We start from the raw sequence: 16,391 nt of genomic DNA on the forward strand, positions 1-16,391 counted from the left end.
AAGGCGCAAGAGGAATTTCATGGCGGAGGGGACAGTCTTTTCAACATTTGGTGCAGAAGCAATTATGTGTCTATGTGCAATTACACACAATGAGGTTTAATGAGATAGATCATTAAACCCCACGAAACCTAACACTTATATAAGAATTAACTCAAAACGGGTCGCAGATTTAAAGGTAAAACATAACACTATGAAACTTCAGAAGATAATACATGAGTAAGTCTTTGGGGTCTAGAGCTTAGTAAAGAGTTCTTCGACCTGACCTCAAAAAGCACAATCCATAAAGGAAAAAAAAACAAAAAAAATCAATAGCGTATACTTGGCTGAAATTAAAACCTTGCTCTCTGAGAGCTTAACATGAAGCCAGGGTGAAAGGATTAAAAAATAAGCTGCGGACTGGGAGAAAATATTCGCAAACCGTTGATCTGACGAAAGACATAGCTGGAATTTACAAAGCCCACGACAGACAGGAATTTAGAACGTCAAGCTGGAGGCCCTTCAGCTGGTATCTTAGTCCCCGTGGGCTGTTAGAACCAAACACCACGGACTGGGTGGCTTATAAATAACAGAGATTTATTACTCCCAGTTCTGGAGGCTGGGACGTCTGAGACCAGCCCCGGGCGCCAGTTGGTCACAGATTCTCCTTACACCCTCCCACGGAAGAAGGGGCTGGGGAGCTTGGTGGGGCCTCTTTTATAAGGGCGCTAATCCCAAGCATGGAGGCTCCCCCTCATGACTTAATCGATTCCCAAGGGCTCCACCCACAAATACTATCACATCACGTGTTAGGATTTAGCATATACACTTCGAGAGGCATACCAACATCCAGGCCGTAGCAGCTGGGGAAAGTATGGAAAAGAAATAATGCGGGGACGTTATTTCTAGTGGCCACTGGAGAATGAGTCTGATCAGTTACACCTATGCCAAAACACAGTCCAAAATACAATGACTCCAAGATTTCAATGTAGAAATCGAAATCATAAACGTGCTCAGAGAAAACATGGGGGAAACCACGCACGTTCTCAGAAGGGCGATGCCTTTACAAGGAGGACATAAACCTTAAGACACTGATTATATTAACCACGTACAAATTCAAAGTTTTTGTACAACAGAGGGGGCCAAGGGACAAGGAAGGGAGTGACTGGGGACAACAGGAGTGGCTCAAATCACGGTCAAATAACTAGTTTTGGGTGGCCACAGGGTAAGATCCGAGGCACCCCCGGGGGGTCTACCACAGCGGGCCTTCACGACAATCGGCCTTGCCGGTCAGATTCTTCTCTCTTTCCACCTCACAAGAGAGAGAATCTCCCCACATCCTCACCAACAAGCACCACCCGCCCCAGCAAACAGCACTGGCAAATGAGTGAAGTCAGTCGGGAAAGGGACCATTAATAACCCACAACCCCAGCTGTAAGGAGCACTGGGTGTCGTCCACTTTCTCAGACAAGTAGAGAGAGCCCCGTGAAATCCCTTTTCAGTCAGAGAAGGAAGGGCCCAACCATCTCTCAGTTTTTAAGCCAATTTTCTGCTAGAACCACGGGTGGGGGGGGGGGGGGCGGCTGGCAGCTTCCTCTTCCTGTCCGTCACCTCCTTGACAGAGCTTCGCAGGCTCAAATCCAAGCTGCAGCCAACCTATAACTCTGGGCAAGACCACCGCTCCCCCGAGGTCTAAACTTGTCTTTTGTAGCATCTTGAAAATAAAAGGTGGGGGGTGGGGGTGGGGGGTGGGGGGGAAGCGTTGCCTTTTCTCTACAATAGGCATCTGTCTACTCCCAGCACTCAAGAACACAGACACGGCTTTCTTTTTTTTTTTTTTTTTTTTAATTTTTTTTTTCCCAACGTTTATTTATTTTTGGGACAGAGAGAGACAGAGCATGAACGGGGGAGGGGCAGAGAGAGAGGGAGACACAGAATCGGAAACAGGCTCCAGGCTCCGAGCCATCAGCCCAGAGCCCGACGCGGGGCTCGAACTCACAGACTGCGAGATCGTGACCTGGCTGAAGTCGGACGCCTAGCCGACTGCGCCACCCAGGCGCCCCCAGACACGGCTTTCTTGTTCTCTCCCTCCTTCCGGAACCACAGTGACGCAGTTAAATGGTGTGCTACTAGGGGCGCCTGGGTGGCTCAGTCGGTGAAGTAACCAACTCTGACTCAGGTCATGATCTCATGGTTCATGAGTTCGAGCCCTGTATTGGGCTCCGTGCTGACAGCTCAGAGCCTGGAGCCTGCTTCAGATTCTGTGTCTCCTTCCCTCTCTGCCCCTCCTCGACTCATGCTCTGTCTCTGTCTCTCTCTCTGTCTCTCAGAAATAAAACATTAAAAACATTTAAATGGTGTTATATGCTCAGCACAGACAAACGCTGCATGCTGAAAAATCAGCCCACTGATTTATTAGATTTTTTCAGTTGGGACCAGTTACCATGGCCTTTTGCAAACGCAGACCACAGGAGAGAGTGTTATAAACTTAGAAATAGTATCTAGTTTTCCATTACCTCCAGCAAAAAATGTCTACCAGGATGAGCGAGGGAAAATACCACTCTGGAGGCCAAGCCCAATCGAGTTGGGTAGAGGACGAGGCAGTTCCTAGCTAAGAAACTCCACAGCAGAAAACTGAAAGTAAAAAGAAAATATTTAAAGTCCTTTAAATCTGAAAGAGTCACTCAAGAGACCAGGAGAAAAAGGAACCAAAGAAATAGCTCACAGGAATCCTCAAAATTAGAAGATGGGCACCTGGGTGGCTCAGTCGGTGAAGCGTCCGACTTCAGCTCAGGTCACGATCTCGCGGTCCGTGAGTTCGAGCCCTGCGTCGGGCTCTGGGCTGATGGCTCAGAGCCTGGAGCCTGTTTCCGATTCTGTGTCTCCCTCTCTCTCTGCCCCTCCCCTGCTCATGTTCTGTCTCTCTCTGTCTCTCTGTTTCTGTCTCTGTCTCTCTGAGAAATAAAAATGTTAAAAATAATTTAAAAAAAAATTAGAGAGAAGAGAGTTGGCTTCCAACCCCGCTCCGCGAGAACGTGTGTCGAGCCCGGAACTTCCTGGCCGGCTCCGCCTGGCACTGACCTCACGTCAGGGGGCAGAGCCGTGGGGTGGCCAGGCCACATGAGGGCTTGCGGGGGCCCGAGAAACTTTCGCCTCCATGGGTGCTGTTGGTTTCCCACTGCAGACTTAGCGGTTTCAGCTACGCATTTATTATCTTACGGTTCGGGAGGGCAGAATTTCTGAGATCAGGGTGTCGGGCAAGGGCCGGGTATCTCCTGGAGGCTCCAGGGAGGAATCTGTTCCCTTGCTTTTCCAACTTGTAGAGGCCACCCCCATTCCCTGCTCGGGGCCCCTTCCTCCACCCGCAGAGCCAGCCCCAGCTGCTGCGCCGCTCGCTGTGTCTTGTGCCTCCCCCTTCCGCTGTCAAGGACCGCTGCGTCTGCACCGGGCCCGCCCAGGCAACCCAGGGTCACGTCTCTATTTGCGGGTCAGCCGATCAGCAACCTCAAGTCCATGTGCGACCCTGAGGCCCGTGTGCCTTGGAACCTCGCACCTTCTCAGATTCTTGGGACTCGACGTAAACATCTGCGCCGGCTACTCTCCTGCTGACCACAGGCCACTTGCTTCCTCCATAAAAACAATTTTCAAGCCATGTTTTTTTTTTTTTACTGCATTGGTACAGAGGTGAACACAGTAACATGATATATTTGAATGTTTTCTTTGACCTCAACGTTCCTTTCTTTTTTTTCCAGGTTGTACAAGAGGTTAAACACGTTCACGGGCCCCTAAAGGTCACAAGGCCCCTGGTACCGTGTCTGACAGGTAAGTGGGCCCTGGGTGTGGCCAGCAACGCCCTCTGGCCCCCCGGCGTCCACAAGTGCTCAGAAGCACACAGGAGCCCATTCACGGGGCTTGAGGCCTCAGGGTGCAGGAGAAAATCGTGAGTAATAGCGGGGAGAAGGAGGGGGAGGGCAGAAAGCACAGGTATGTTCACGACGAGGCAGAGAGAGATAATCAGGCTGTGTGTGCTCTCCAAGCCTCAGTGTTCTCATCCACACAATGGGGACAAGAAAGGGACCTTCCCGACAGGTACTGAGAGGCACCCAGTATGGTGATGCCAAGTGCTCTGCAGCCCCGGCACAGGGAAGCGATGTCATTTTACTTCAAGAAATTTCCTGCCGGCCAAATCCATTTCTACAAAATACAGACGTGTCAGAGGAGTATTTTCACAAAATGCCAGGCTCTGCTTAGCTGCAACGTGACTGATCCAGTTCTAACGTCTTTCCTGGGTGCCCTCCGGGGACACGGGAGGTCCAAGCTATCAATGGCTAGGGGAGGGGGCTCCCAGGAAGGGGCAGTGAGATGTTGACTTCGTAAATAACAGTAGCCACGGCCCACTGTGCCTCTGTTGTGTCCCGAATGTGCCGGTCCATTCTGAGGCCATCTGCGTCTCACTGAACATGCACAACAAGCCGAGAGGGAGTCATCACCTCTCCTTACAAGACCAGGAGGCTTGGAATCGCCAGGAGCCCACCTGGACCACCTACCCACCTACTCTGGGCTGGGGGTGGCCGTCCAGCCTCTGGATGGGAGAGAATCAGGACGTGATCTGAGCAGTTTCAAATGATGCAGCAGGAGGGGCGGTCACTGAGACCTTCCCTCTGTTGGCTGGTACAACCTAGCACTTGGGGGCTCAGTGGCAAACAACAGCCAGGTCCTGCCTGCTGTCCGGGAGTGACATCAGTGCAAGTAACAACAAATAAATAGGTAATCAAATAAAGCCAAGTGGGGGCACAGAGCTACTGAGAGTGCGTTTCAAAAGAATGATCAGGAAAAAAAAAAAAAGCCTCTGATGCAAGAGGGTTGAACTTTCAGACAGAGAGAATGGTACGTGCAAAGGCCCTGAGGCAGGAGCATGCTTGCTTCATCTGTGGAACAGAGGAGGCTCCTGCTAGGAGTGCAGTCAGACAGACAGTGCGAGCCAATCCACAAAGGCTGTGTGGGTCCAGGGGTAGAAGCATTATGTGAGCTAAGCAGGGGTGGGGCCCCCCTCTACCAGGAAACAGATGAGAAAAAAGATGAGATGTACCCAGCAGCCTTCTGGAGGGTTTCCTGGGGGGAGTCACAGCTCAGGGGGACGGAGGACCCCTGAGTAAAGCAGGGTGGAAGTTCCAGCCCCAGGAAGGAGCTCGAGAGTTGTTTCCATTTCAAAGCTGTTACCTTCCAAGAGCCTGTTTCTTGAGTCATCGGCCCCCAGAAAACCTAGAACGACCATGCAACCGTTAAGTGAGAGTTTCGTTTGATTTCAAACAACCCTCCCTGCGTGGTGGAAACAGAACATGAAATGAAGAAATGATTGCATGCCAGGCCCTCTATTTGAACTTGTCGAGGTTTTCATTAAAACCCCTCCATCTCGTGCCAAACTCAGCAATTCAAAGACTGTCAGTTTCCAAAGAAGTTAGAAAGGTGTTCGGAAACTTGTGCCTTCCCAGCCCTCCCCCCCCCGCCCCCGGAAGGTGCCAGACATTTCACGTGGCCAGGAAGTAAGGAAGGAGGCCCGGTACCGCGCATTCTGAAAACACACACTCTCTCTCCCCCAAGAAGCCAGGAGGTGATTGATGGAGGGCTGGCCAGCCTCCCCTCAAGCTCTGTGCCAGGGGCCGCCGGGTGCCCCACTGCGCCCCTGGCCCCAGCCCCCTGTGCTGCGTCGCTCTGCGCCCTGGTGGCCCGGACACCAACCCCGGGGGACGAGGGAAGCATGAAGGCCGAGGTCGGTCCTCTGGGAGCAGAAAACAAGATGAACTGAAGATTAAGGGAGGGGCTGGGTGGGCACTTCCCGCTGGGAGCCGGGGGTCCAGCTGCTGGGCAGATCCCGGGCCAGGCAGGTGTTGGAGCGGTTCCCTCTCCACCCCCGTCTCCGGATGCACACCCTCCAGCAGCGTCTCTCCTTAGCTCTGCCTCTTCTCGCGCTCACTTTTGCTTCTCGCCAGACCCCACCATCTCCTCACCTCTCCTGAGCTCGGGTCCAGCGCGTCCCAGACATTCTCCCAACAGGGATGGCAGTGGGGGCCAGCCTGCAGCCTCGAGACTTCCAGACGCCCACTCCTCTCCGACCCCCGGCTCGCTCACACCCCCCACCCCACCCCTGGGCCCCAGCTGATCACCTCCACTGCCCCTGTGGACTTTTCAGATGACCACTGTCTTCCCGGCCAAGCTCGCGTCCACTTCTGAAGCCTCATTTCCCCTAGTGGCTCCTTGAACTTGCTCTGAACTTCCAGGGAATCAGCCCTCTGCCTCTTCCCCCGCCAGCCCTGGCGCTGACCCTCACACCCCTCCTTCCAAATGCGCTCTGTGCCCTGCCAGCTCCCGAAATGCCCTTGTCCCTGCACCTCCTCCAGCGGCTCGGCCATCGACTCTATCGCCCCCTAGTGGAGAAAGCGCCAGCCGTGCCAGGTGGGACGGGTCCAAGCCTATGAGCTCCAGACACCCGCTGAGCCCTCTGAGGGCCCTCCCTGTCCTCTTGTGGCCAACCCCTAGAGCCGCCACACTCACTGTCTGCAGAGGACCCCGCCGATCTGCCCCACCGGCCACCAGCCCCTCCTGCGAACACAGCTCTTCCCAGGGCAGAAAGGGGGAACGGGCCTTTCCCTGGCCTTGCCTTCCTCCTGGGTTGGGCACCTACTTCAGCTGCTCCTCTCCTTCACCATCAGAACTGTCCAGAACCATCAACGGAGGCCCACATTCAGAACCTTTGCTACAGCTTTCCACGGACAAACAGAAAGCCAGCCCCTTAGGCTGGGGCTGTGTCTCCACCTTCTTTGTGTCCTTGGTCACAAGCCTGGCTCCTAGCCTGGCTCCGTTCATCTGGCTCTGATTAGCCTGACTGCTGTTTAAAAATTCAGCCGCCCAGTCAAACCCTCCCAGCCGTCACCTTACAAACTCATCAGTCAGACTGCTACCTCACTTTGAGGACACATTCACAGACTCTCCAGAGAATGAGAATCGTTTCGTTGGTTAAGCAAGTAAAACTTAAAACCTTCGGCTATTTTTAAACTGCCTGTATTTCGCCCATGTCGTTACAGCAGCTATCCACCTCCGGCAGAATAATTAACTTTCCAGCCATCACACCGGTTGTGATTGTAGCACCCATAGGTCTAATATGCTTTCTGAGATTAGGGAAATTAAAGATTAGCTTTTTTAAAAAATTTTTTTAATGTTTACTTATTTTTGAGACAGAGAGAGAGAGAGCATATGCAGGGGAGAGGCAGAGAGAGGGAGACACAGAATTTGAAGCAGGCTCCAGGCTCTGAGCTGTCAGCACAGAGCCCAACGCGGGGCTCGAACTCACAGACCGTGAGATCACGACCTGAGCCGAAGTCGGACACTTAACCGACGGAGCCACCCAGGCGCCCCAAAGATTAGCTTTTATTAGTATGGAGACGTTTCACTAAATTGCAGGGTGGTAGAGAAGGATAATTTCTACTGGCGAAACATACAAATGATTCAATATCATAAAAACAGTTATATTTTATTACTTTCAAATGGCCCAAATAATTTGAAAAATTATGAAACCGAGAATCACAGCTTTTCGTCCACCGGATTACGAACCTGGTTGCAGGCCACGACCTAAAGCCTTGCGACCTGCCATATCATCCTTCACATCTGTGTCATGCATCTGATAACAGCTCTCCCATCCCCCACCCCTCGTCAACAGGCATGTTGTGGATGCCAGTGGACCCGTTCACATACGGGATTTTTCCACCAGACTGAAAGCTCCCTGCAGGCAGGCCACTTTCTGCTCACCTCATATCCCTAGTGCTTAGCACAGAATGCTCAAAACAGACGAATCCATGAACACACAAAGAGAATGTCAGAAACATATAAGATTATGGATGTTCACTTAAAAATACCAATCAAGGGGCGCCTGGGTGGCGCAGTCGGTTAAGCGTCCGACTTCAACCAGGTCACGATCTCGCGGTCCGGGAGTTCGAGCCCCGCGTCAGGCTCTGGGCTGATGGCTCAGAGCCTGAAGCCTGTTTCCGATTCTGTGTCTCCCTCTCTCTCTGCCCCTCCCCCGTTCATGCTCTGTCTCTCTCTGTCCCAAAAATAAATAAACGTTGAAAAAAAAAATATATAAAAAAAAAAATACCAATCAAGAAAGTCCTGCAGATGGAAAGTATGAATAGCATTCTTAAGTGTACACATATTGTAACTCCAAAGCGCTCCTATATTTATTTCAACAACCAGACAGAAGCCATTTCTAAACAGCAGGATCCATCTGGCCCCGACCTCAAGGAGCCCGCAACTCCTTGCCCTTCCATTTCTAAAACACTCCCAACCAAAATGTGATGGATGCTCTGAGATTAGGGGACGTTCTGCAGGCTCAACTAGAAAACTCAAGTTCTAATTCCAACGCTGCCTTTGTTTGTCTTGGTTTGAATTCCACATCTCCCCTCCACCCGGCCAGATTCAGGAAGTGGCCACGAGCCTTTCAGGAAGCTGGCCCAGTTGTAACCCGCACAGAAGCACCCTCGGGCTGTCCGGGATTCTTGCTGCCAGAGATACTTGGATGAAGGCGTCCTCCAGGGCTGCTCCGACAAGGGGCGAGGGGAGGGCCAGGCAGGCACCGCTCCCCTCCACCCCCCCAGATTCACACAGAGCAGCCTCACCTCTCTCTATTTTCTAAATGTTTCTGTAGCTAAAAATAAAGCTTGAAAGCCACTCTCCTAAATAAAACCCAAAGAGGTGCGGAGGGAAGAAAGTAAAGTTTACCGAGCTCTTAGTATGTGCAGGGTAATTTTTTTTTTAAGGTTTATTCATTTTTCAGAGACAGAGAGACAGAGCGTGAGCAGGGGAGGGGCGGAGAGAGAGGGAGACAGAATCCGAAGCAGGCTCCAGGCTCTGAGCTGTCAGCACAGAGCCCGACTCGGGGCCCGAACTCACAGACGGTGAGATCATGACCTGGGCTGAAGTCGGACGCTCACCAGACTGAGCTGCCCAGGCGCCCTGATGTGCAGGGTAATTTTAAAACAGTGTAACAATTTATCTGACTTCCATGCATCTTTATCAGTGGGAGAACAGTTCCCTTCTTTCAGGCAGCAGACTGAAGCTCGGAGAAGAGAAAATTCATAACCAACAAGAGTCAAGAGCTGTGACGAGACTCCAAAGCCACCCTGTTGGGGGTGCCATCCTCTCTAGAAATCGTCACTCCTCAATCTCCCGCGTCCCCTTCCCTCTCCCTAGTCCCATTTCCAAGCTTGCTCTCAGTCACTGACACTCGCAGATGAATGAACTCATTACTGTGCCCTGTGAACGAACCTTTGTCCATTTGTTACTTCCTAACAATATTCGTTCATTAAAAAATCATTACTCGAGCATCTAAGAGAAGCCTGGGACTGGGCAAAATGACCAGGTATTACCTCTAGCATCCAGGTGCTTCCAGACTAGCAGGGAGAAACACAGAAGCCCGTAAAGAGAAATATTAAAAATGGCACCAGAGACGCCTGTGTTGGGAACAGTGTGCGGGGAGAGGGAAAGAGGGACACCTGCTGTCTTCTTCACTGTTCATATTTGATGGTTCCTCTTGCTGACATGTTTTCTGGTCATACTGGGACACATCCCAGTGCTTCCAGCATTATTCATTAACAAAATGAATGAGTTTCATTCATCCTCCTGGGGGGAGGGGGCAAGCTTCAGACACCAGAACATATCTTTGTCCCACTTCTTCTTCAGTCTTTGGTGCAGACCATCCTGTTCTGGGTGGTAAGGCAAAGTGAAACCCACCGCATTTCTTTCCATTGTCCTTGAAGAACAATTTGACTTGAAATACATTTAGACATTTAAAAAGAAAAAGACTCTTAAAAGCAGTTCTATCCCTTGTCTTAGCCCTCTAAGATATTCCTCTTCTAGGCTAAGCCAAAGAAAGATCTTGTTCTACGGCCGTTTCTTGTTCACCCCAAATGCTCTTGTGTCCTTGATGCGATGGAATGTGAGTGTTATTCCTATCCTGCTCTGTCCTTCCAATCCAATAATAAATCAACTACAGGATTTCTAATGACAGCGGTTAGACAGGTTAATATCCAAGCATTAAGGTAAAATCCCTTCGCTGATCCCTATGCATAATCTCAGATCAGTCTTTCTCTCCAAGTTTCTGTTCCGAGTTGAGCCATTCAACATTCCCTTCCCCCAAATTCTCGCCTTTCAGAATCTGAGCAGTGAAAACAATTGTCATGGTAATAAGCTGATTACAGCCCAATGCGCCCCACAGAGCAAAAATCATCATTACCAGCATACACACAAGCACTGCTAAAAAGCAAAGCGGAAAAAAAAGAAAATGCGCTACACAAAACAGCACAAACACACGACCGAATGCTGTCAAAATGCACAGATTATCCCAGCTCTGGAAATGTATTTGAAGGAAATAATTGGAAGGAAGAAAAAAGTATGAAAATTCTTTCTTGCAAAATGGTATGGGATACCAGAACACTGAGAAGGTGACAGAGGCAGGGCTGGGTAAATTACAGGCTATGAGAAATGATCATTGTGACGTCGGAGTAACAGTGGGGAAAAATGCTTGGATATGTTTTTAAGTTAAAATAACATAATTGCGTATGTAGTAGGATTACACATGCGTAAAAAAAAAAAAAAAACTATGTCTAAGGGTGGTGGAATCGTGGGTAATGTTTTAAAACGATGCTAGATGTAATAATATCGTCTTTACAATAAAAAAAAAAAAAGCTCAGAAGGAAAACAGATGATGAGTCATTGCCTGATCATTGTCACCATGTAAGAAAGTCCCCTCTACAGTGACAATGACAGGCAGTTAAATACGAGCACAGATGCCAGGCTCCCCTCTCTTATCCTGGTTTATTTATTCCTGTTGACCTTTCCGGGGATTAAAAATTAACCTAATCAACAAATTACAGACACATTGTACGTGACCGCCAAGAGGTAACTAGCAAACACTGAAATGAAATCCGAGAGTGTGGTACAGACAGGGAAGTTGAAGCAGGTAGGGTGGGAGGGGTCTTAGCTGATGAGACCAGTTTCCTAATGTCACCGCGCGAGGCATTCGTGCCCTTGGCTTCTCAGTTGTAGGCGGATGTTAGAGGCACTTGAAAACTTTTGCTTAAATTCGGAAAGCACTCAAGATCCCGTGGACCCTGCTTTGCCCTGCCCAGCCCCCAGTCTCCGTGTGCCTGCTGTCTACACGGCTGGAGACACAGGACAGCCCCAGAGATGCAGCCCCGCTTTGGTCTCTACAACCAGCCCTGGGTTGAGGCAGGGACGTTGTTTCATATTTTCCGTGCACGTTGCTTTTGCACATACGTTTTTTCGTTACCGTAGTAAAAACACATAACAAAATGGATCATTTCAACCGTTTTTTAAGTGTACAATTCAGGGGCATCAAGCACGTTCACATCGCTGTGCAACGGCCACCTCCATCCACCTCCAGAACTTTTCAGCACCCCAAACTGAAACTCAGTACCCGTTTAGACAATAACACCCCGTTTCCCCTCCCCCAGACCCTGGCCTCCACCATCCCACTTTCGGCTCTGCGAAGCTGACTACTTAGGAACCTCGTGTAACCGCAATCACATTTGCCCTTTCGTGACTGGCTTATCCCACTTGGCATCACGTCCTCAAGATTCAGCCATGGTATAGCAGGTGTCAGAATGTCCTTTCTTTTCTGGGGCGCCTGGGTGGGTCAGTCAGTTAAGCGTCCGGCTTTGGCTCAGGTCACGATCTCACAGTTCCTGGGTTCAAGCCCCGCATCGGGCTCTGTGCTGACAGCTCAGAGCCTGGAGCCTGCTTCGGATTCTGTGTCTCCCTCTTGCTCTCTGTCCCTTCCCCACTAGTGCTCTCTCTCTGTCTTCCAAAAATAAATAGATGTTAAAAAAAATTTAAAAAGACAAAAAGAATGCCCTCCCTTTTTAGGGATGAGTAATGTCCCACCGTATGTATGTACCACGGGACAGAGAGCCTACCTCTCTTGGGATCCCCATCAGATCATCTCGTTGTTGACCCAGCCTTGGGCCCAAGCTCAAATGGGCTCCATCTCGTCCTCAGGCCTCACCCCAGCTGCTCCTTCACGTCCACTGCTTCTCCAGTAGTTCCTCTATTTGGGAACCTCCCTAGGCTTCCAGTCCTTCTCAGACTCTAAAGGGTTCACGCCTTCTACTCCCAAACAGTGGCTTGGACCTGTTACCTATAACTCACTTCTTGTTCAGAGTTCCCACCTCGGGCTGTCAGGGTACGAGTAATCCATCACAGATCCAAGATGGCAGCCGCCTGCCTAAGGGGCACTGTTGTAACGATACCTTGGTCTACTCAGCGTAACCTGCTGGGTGGGTCCCTCCCTCTGTTCTTGTGCTGGGTGGGTCCCTCCCTCTGTTCTTGTACAGGGGACAATGTCATTTCCAGAGATGCCTGTGTCCACAGCAAGCCCAGCATCCTGTCCACATTCCGATTTTCTTCCTTTCTATTGCTTATCGTCAGGTACTTCTCTGCGTCTTCCTGTCTCTGTCCAAACCCTAGAGTATTAGACCCAAGGCATGGAGTCGACAAAAGCACAGGTCCATCCACACTTACAGCCAAAGTGAGTTCCTTCCTTGAGTGATGACACCAGTGAATTTGGTCAGACGTCTAGCATCGACTTCAATCCACTGATGGAGGTCATTCCTTCCTGCACACCACGCCCCATCATAAAAATCATTTTCGTTAATACCTGCCTGGAAAGAAAGAGACATGTTCTTCAGAAAGACCCAGAATCAATGAAAATGTTCATGAGATTTGGGGGGGGGGGGTTGATGGGCAGAAAAGAAATGAGCAGGGGATAAAGAAAAAAAAATACTATGCCCTGAACACTCCTTATTCTAAATCATAAAATGGGATTGCTTATTATTAACAAGTTGGAAATATTTCAATATGATATGTCCTCTTCTTGCCCAGTGTGGAAGAGGAAATTTAATGAGCTCGCCCATTACTCATGCACCCACCAGGCACAGACTGCCTCCTACGAACCAGCCTACACATGCCAGGTGCTGGGAATACAAAGGTGAATCGTCCCCTCCCAGAACCTCGCCATCCAGGCAGGAAGAAAGACATGAAAACAGATGAATTAGAACACAATGGGGAATGTGTTATTTCAGGAAGCAGAGCAAACTGCTACAGCAGCATTTAAGGATAATGACTAACTTGGTCTGGTGGAGACCAGGATAGAGGTGATAACTGAGTTGGGTGTTGAAGAGTAAGTGTATCTAGTGAATGTGTATGCATTGGCATTTAAGTCACTTGATGCATTGAGTTTTAGCTCCTATGGCTACCAAAGATTCTTTTGATCTGAATCTACAAGGTAGGTGACGTTTCTGCTCTGGAATTTTCCCTATATTATTACCATTTCAAGAGAGAATTCTCTGACAAGAAAGAAAGAAAGAAAGAAAGAAAGAAAGAAAGAAAGAGGGAAGGAAGGAAGGAAGGAAGGAAGGAAGGAAGGAAGGAATAGGGAGGAAAGGAAGGAAAGGAGGAAGAAAGAAAGAAAGAAAGAAAGAAAGAAAGAAAGAAAGAAAGGGAAGGAATAGGGAGGGAGGGAAGGAAGGAAAAGGGAGGGAAGGAAGGAAGGAAACGAAATAGAACATCTGAACTAAGTGAGGCTTCCTAATTTACTAAGACCCTTTCAATATGAACCCTATGGCTTTTTCTATAGCTATTACACAAATATGTACTCAGATGAGAAAAAAAGTCTAAATGGGATTTAAAAGATAGGCCAGCCCATCTTTCCCATCTGAGCACTTTTCAGCCTGAATTCTGGGGCAGCCTTACTTCTAATGGGCATCAGTGATGTGAAACTCACAGTCCAGCTACAGCACAGGAACAATGTGGCCAAGGGGTCCGCAAGTGGAACCCTACCATCACTGCGCTGGCTAACATCGGTCTCGTATCAGGACCGAACCACATGTGTGCACTCTCACCCCCTCCTCAAACAATCCTGAAAGAGCTTTGAGGGCAAATGTCAGAATACTCGCCTCTCGTGGCCTCCTCAAAGCACCACGATCTCAAATGAAGGTGAACGGAAACACCCATCAGTCCACGCTCTCCAGAAACCCAAGCTCTCAATCAACCGGCACCTCGGGTCTGATGGCATATGGGGCGTTTGTGCCAAGGACCCGGAGGTGCCGCCACGTTCTGCCTTCCAGAACCCCCAGGGAATGGCTAAATCTTGCAAGTGTGTGTTATGTGCTTCGGCCGGCCTTGCTGAAGTCACAGGGTGTGAATGTCTGAAGCTCTTGTTTCCCAGAGGTGCTAGCCAACCAGGGGGCCACTGCCCCAGGAAACGTAATGAGCTCCCCTATAATGGGGCTCTCAGGACACAGTCCCCCTACTTCTTCACCCAAGGCAGGTATCCTGTCTAGGACCGAGACCTGGAGCACGTCAATACCTACAATACTGCCACGTAGCTTCCTTCAGGAAACCGTAACACTTAGTTGGTATAGGGCTCCTCTCTTCTCGTAAACAGCCCACGAGACTGGCGTTGATTTCATTTCCTTTCTTTTTTTATGTTCATTCATTTTTGAGAGACAGAGCATGAGCAGGGAGGGACAGAGAGAGAGAGAGGGAGACACAGACAATCCAAGCAGGCTTCAGGCTCTGAGCTGTCAGCACAGAGCCCAACGCAGGGCTCGAACCCACGGACCGCGAGATCATGACCTGAGCCGAAGTCGGACGCTTAACCGACTGAGCCACCCAGGCGCCCCTGATTTCATTTCTCAACATTCACCTTCACTGTGCCTCTACTACCTGGCCCGGGGGACGGGAATGTAAAGGGGGAAGACATGTGCAGCCCGGCCCTCTTGGTGCTCAGAACAGGCAGACGGGCTGAAGTCCACACACGCGGCTCGCGTTCTGGTCCTGGCATCTCCAAGTCAACCACCGCACAATGTGCGGGTGAGGGGCTCGTGCTCTAAAGTCCCCCTGCCGGGTGGGAATCCCAGCTCCGCCATTTGCACCCTGTATACACCCCAGCAATGCGCCTAAAAGCCCCGTGCCTCAGTTTCCCCATCTGCTACAACGGGGGCAATGATCCTTTCTCCCTGAGGGTGCCGATGGTGATTACAAGAGGCCCTGGCACGCCGTGTGGGCTCGATAAATGTTACCTCACATAAGGGAGCCCTCAACAAATGTCATCAGTACAAAGCAAGGACTGTTTGGCACATTACGGAAATACGGGTGCTTTACGAATCGCTTCACACTTTGTGAAATTACGAGGAATTACAACGCTCTTCTGGGCACTTGCGGTCACACTTTCTACACCGTCAAACGTCCCGAATAGGGTCAGAAAATCTGAAGAAAGAGGAGACTCAGAGTCTGAGGTTCTCAAAAGGAATCCACGTTGCCACTGCCCCCCCCCCCGAGGGGTTTTTGGCAATGTCTGCGACTATTTTTGGCTGTCATCACTGGGAGAAGTGGGAGCTACTGATGACTAATGGGCAGAGGCCAGGGATGCCGCTGACCACCCTGCAACGCGCAAGACAGCCCCCGCCACAAAGAAGCGCCTCGGCCCAAATGTCACTGGTGCCAAGACAGGGGACACCTGGTCGTGGGCTGAGCAGACAAGAACAGAGCTGCTATGGAACCTGGGATTTTCACCCCGAGAGAATCACGGAAATTTGGGGGAGCTCTCCCTGCGCTATCCGACCAAAGCCTACTTGGCAGATAGTTGGCATTCGATTTTAGGCTCCTGGCTTTGCCAGCCTGGATATTCTGCCTCTGCTGCCGATGTCAGTTCTTCCTGAGCATACCGGACAGTCTGCTAAATGCAGTAACGGTGTCAGGGGACCGGAGGGCCCTTTCTGACTCGCTGACTCATACGGAAGTGACAGCCCCCTCTGCAAAGTCGATGACGAATTTATGAAGCAAGCTCCTGGCAGAATTCAGCGAGAGAGGAGGTGCCAGCCCGAGAAGCGTCACCAAAACACAGCACAGCGCAACCCGGGATATCAGCATGAGGTCAGAGAAACCAACAGAAGGCTACATCCATCCTTTTCTGTTTAAAAACGCAGGAAAGGGATGTCCGGGTGGCTCAGTCGGTTGAGCGTCTGACTTCAGCCCAGGTCATGATCTCGTGCTCGTGGGTTCAAGCCCCATGTCGGGCTCTGTGCTGACAGCTCGGAGCCTGGAGCCTGGATTCTGTGTCTCCCTCTCTCTCTGCCCCTCCCCCCACTTGCCTTCTGCCTCTCTTTGTCTCTCAAAAAATAAAATAAAATGTTAAAGAAAATTTTTTTAGATAAAAATGCAGGCAATCCCTCATAAATTTTGGAGGCATTTCTATCAGAAGTTGTTGAAATAAAAAGTGGGTTTCCTTAAAGTATAAGCTAGTCTTGAAAACACCATTAAGATGGAATGATAATTTGTACTAC

The 16,391-nt window shown here is 50.2% G+C and overlaps 1 protein-coding gene across 1 annotated transcript in view; it reads right to left on the minus strand.

Moving 5' to 3' along the window:
• Positions 1 to 16,391, minus strand: part of CPXM2 (carboxypeptidase X, M14 family member 2) — a 138,910-nt gene that overhangs the window by 71,917 nt on the left and 50,602 nt on the right. Inside the window, exon 4 of the mRNA XM_047072753.1 lies at positions 12,568 to 12,707. Within this exon, the coding sequence (XP_046928709.1) occupies positions 12,568 to 12,707 (140 nt within the window). The remainder of the gene's footprint in view (positions 1 to 12,567; positions 12,708 to 16,391) is intronic.

The sequence above is a fragment of the Lynx rufus genome, unplaced genomic scaffold (genome assembly GCF_022079265.1).
Source record: "Lynx rufus isolate CCGP_SWC_20201006 ecotype Redwood Valley unplaced genomic scaffold, mLynRuf1.p SCAF_11, whole genome shotgun sequence".
In the NCBI taxonomy this organism is placed as follows: domain Eukaryota; kingdom Metazoa; phylum Chordata; class Mammalia; order Carnivora; family Felidae; genus Lynx; species Lynx rufus.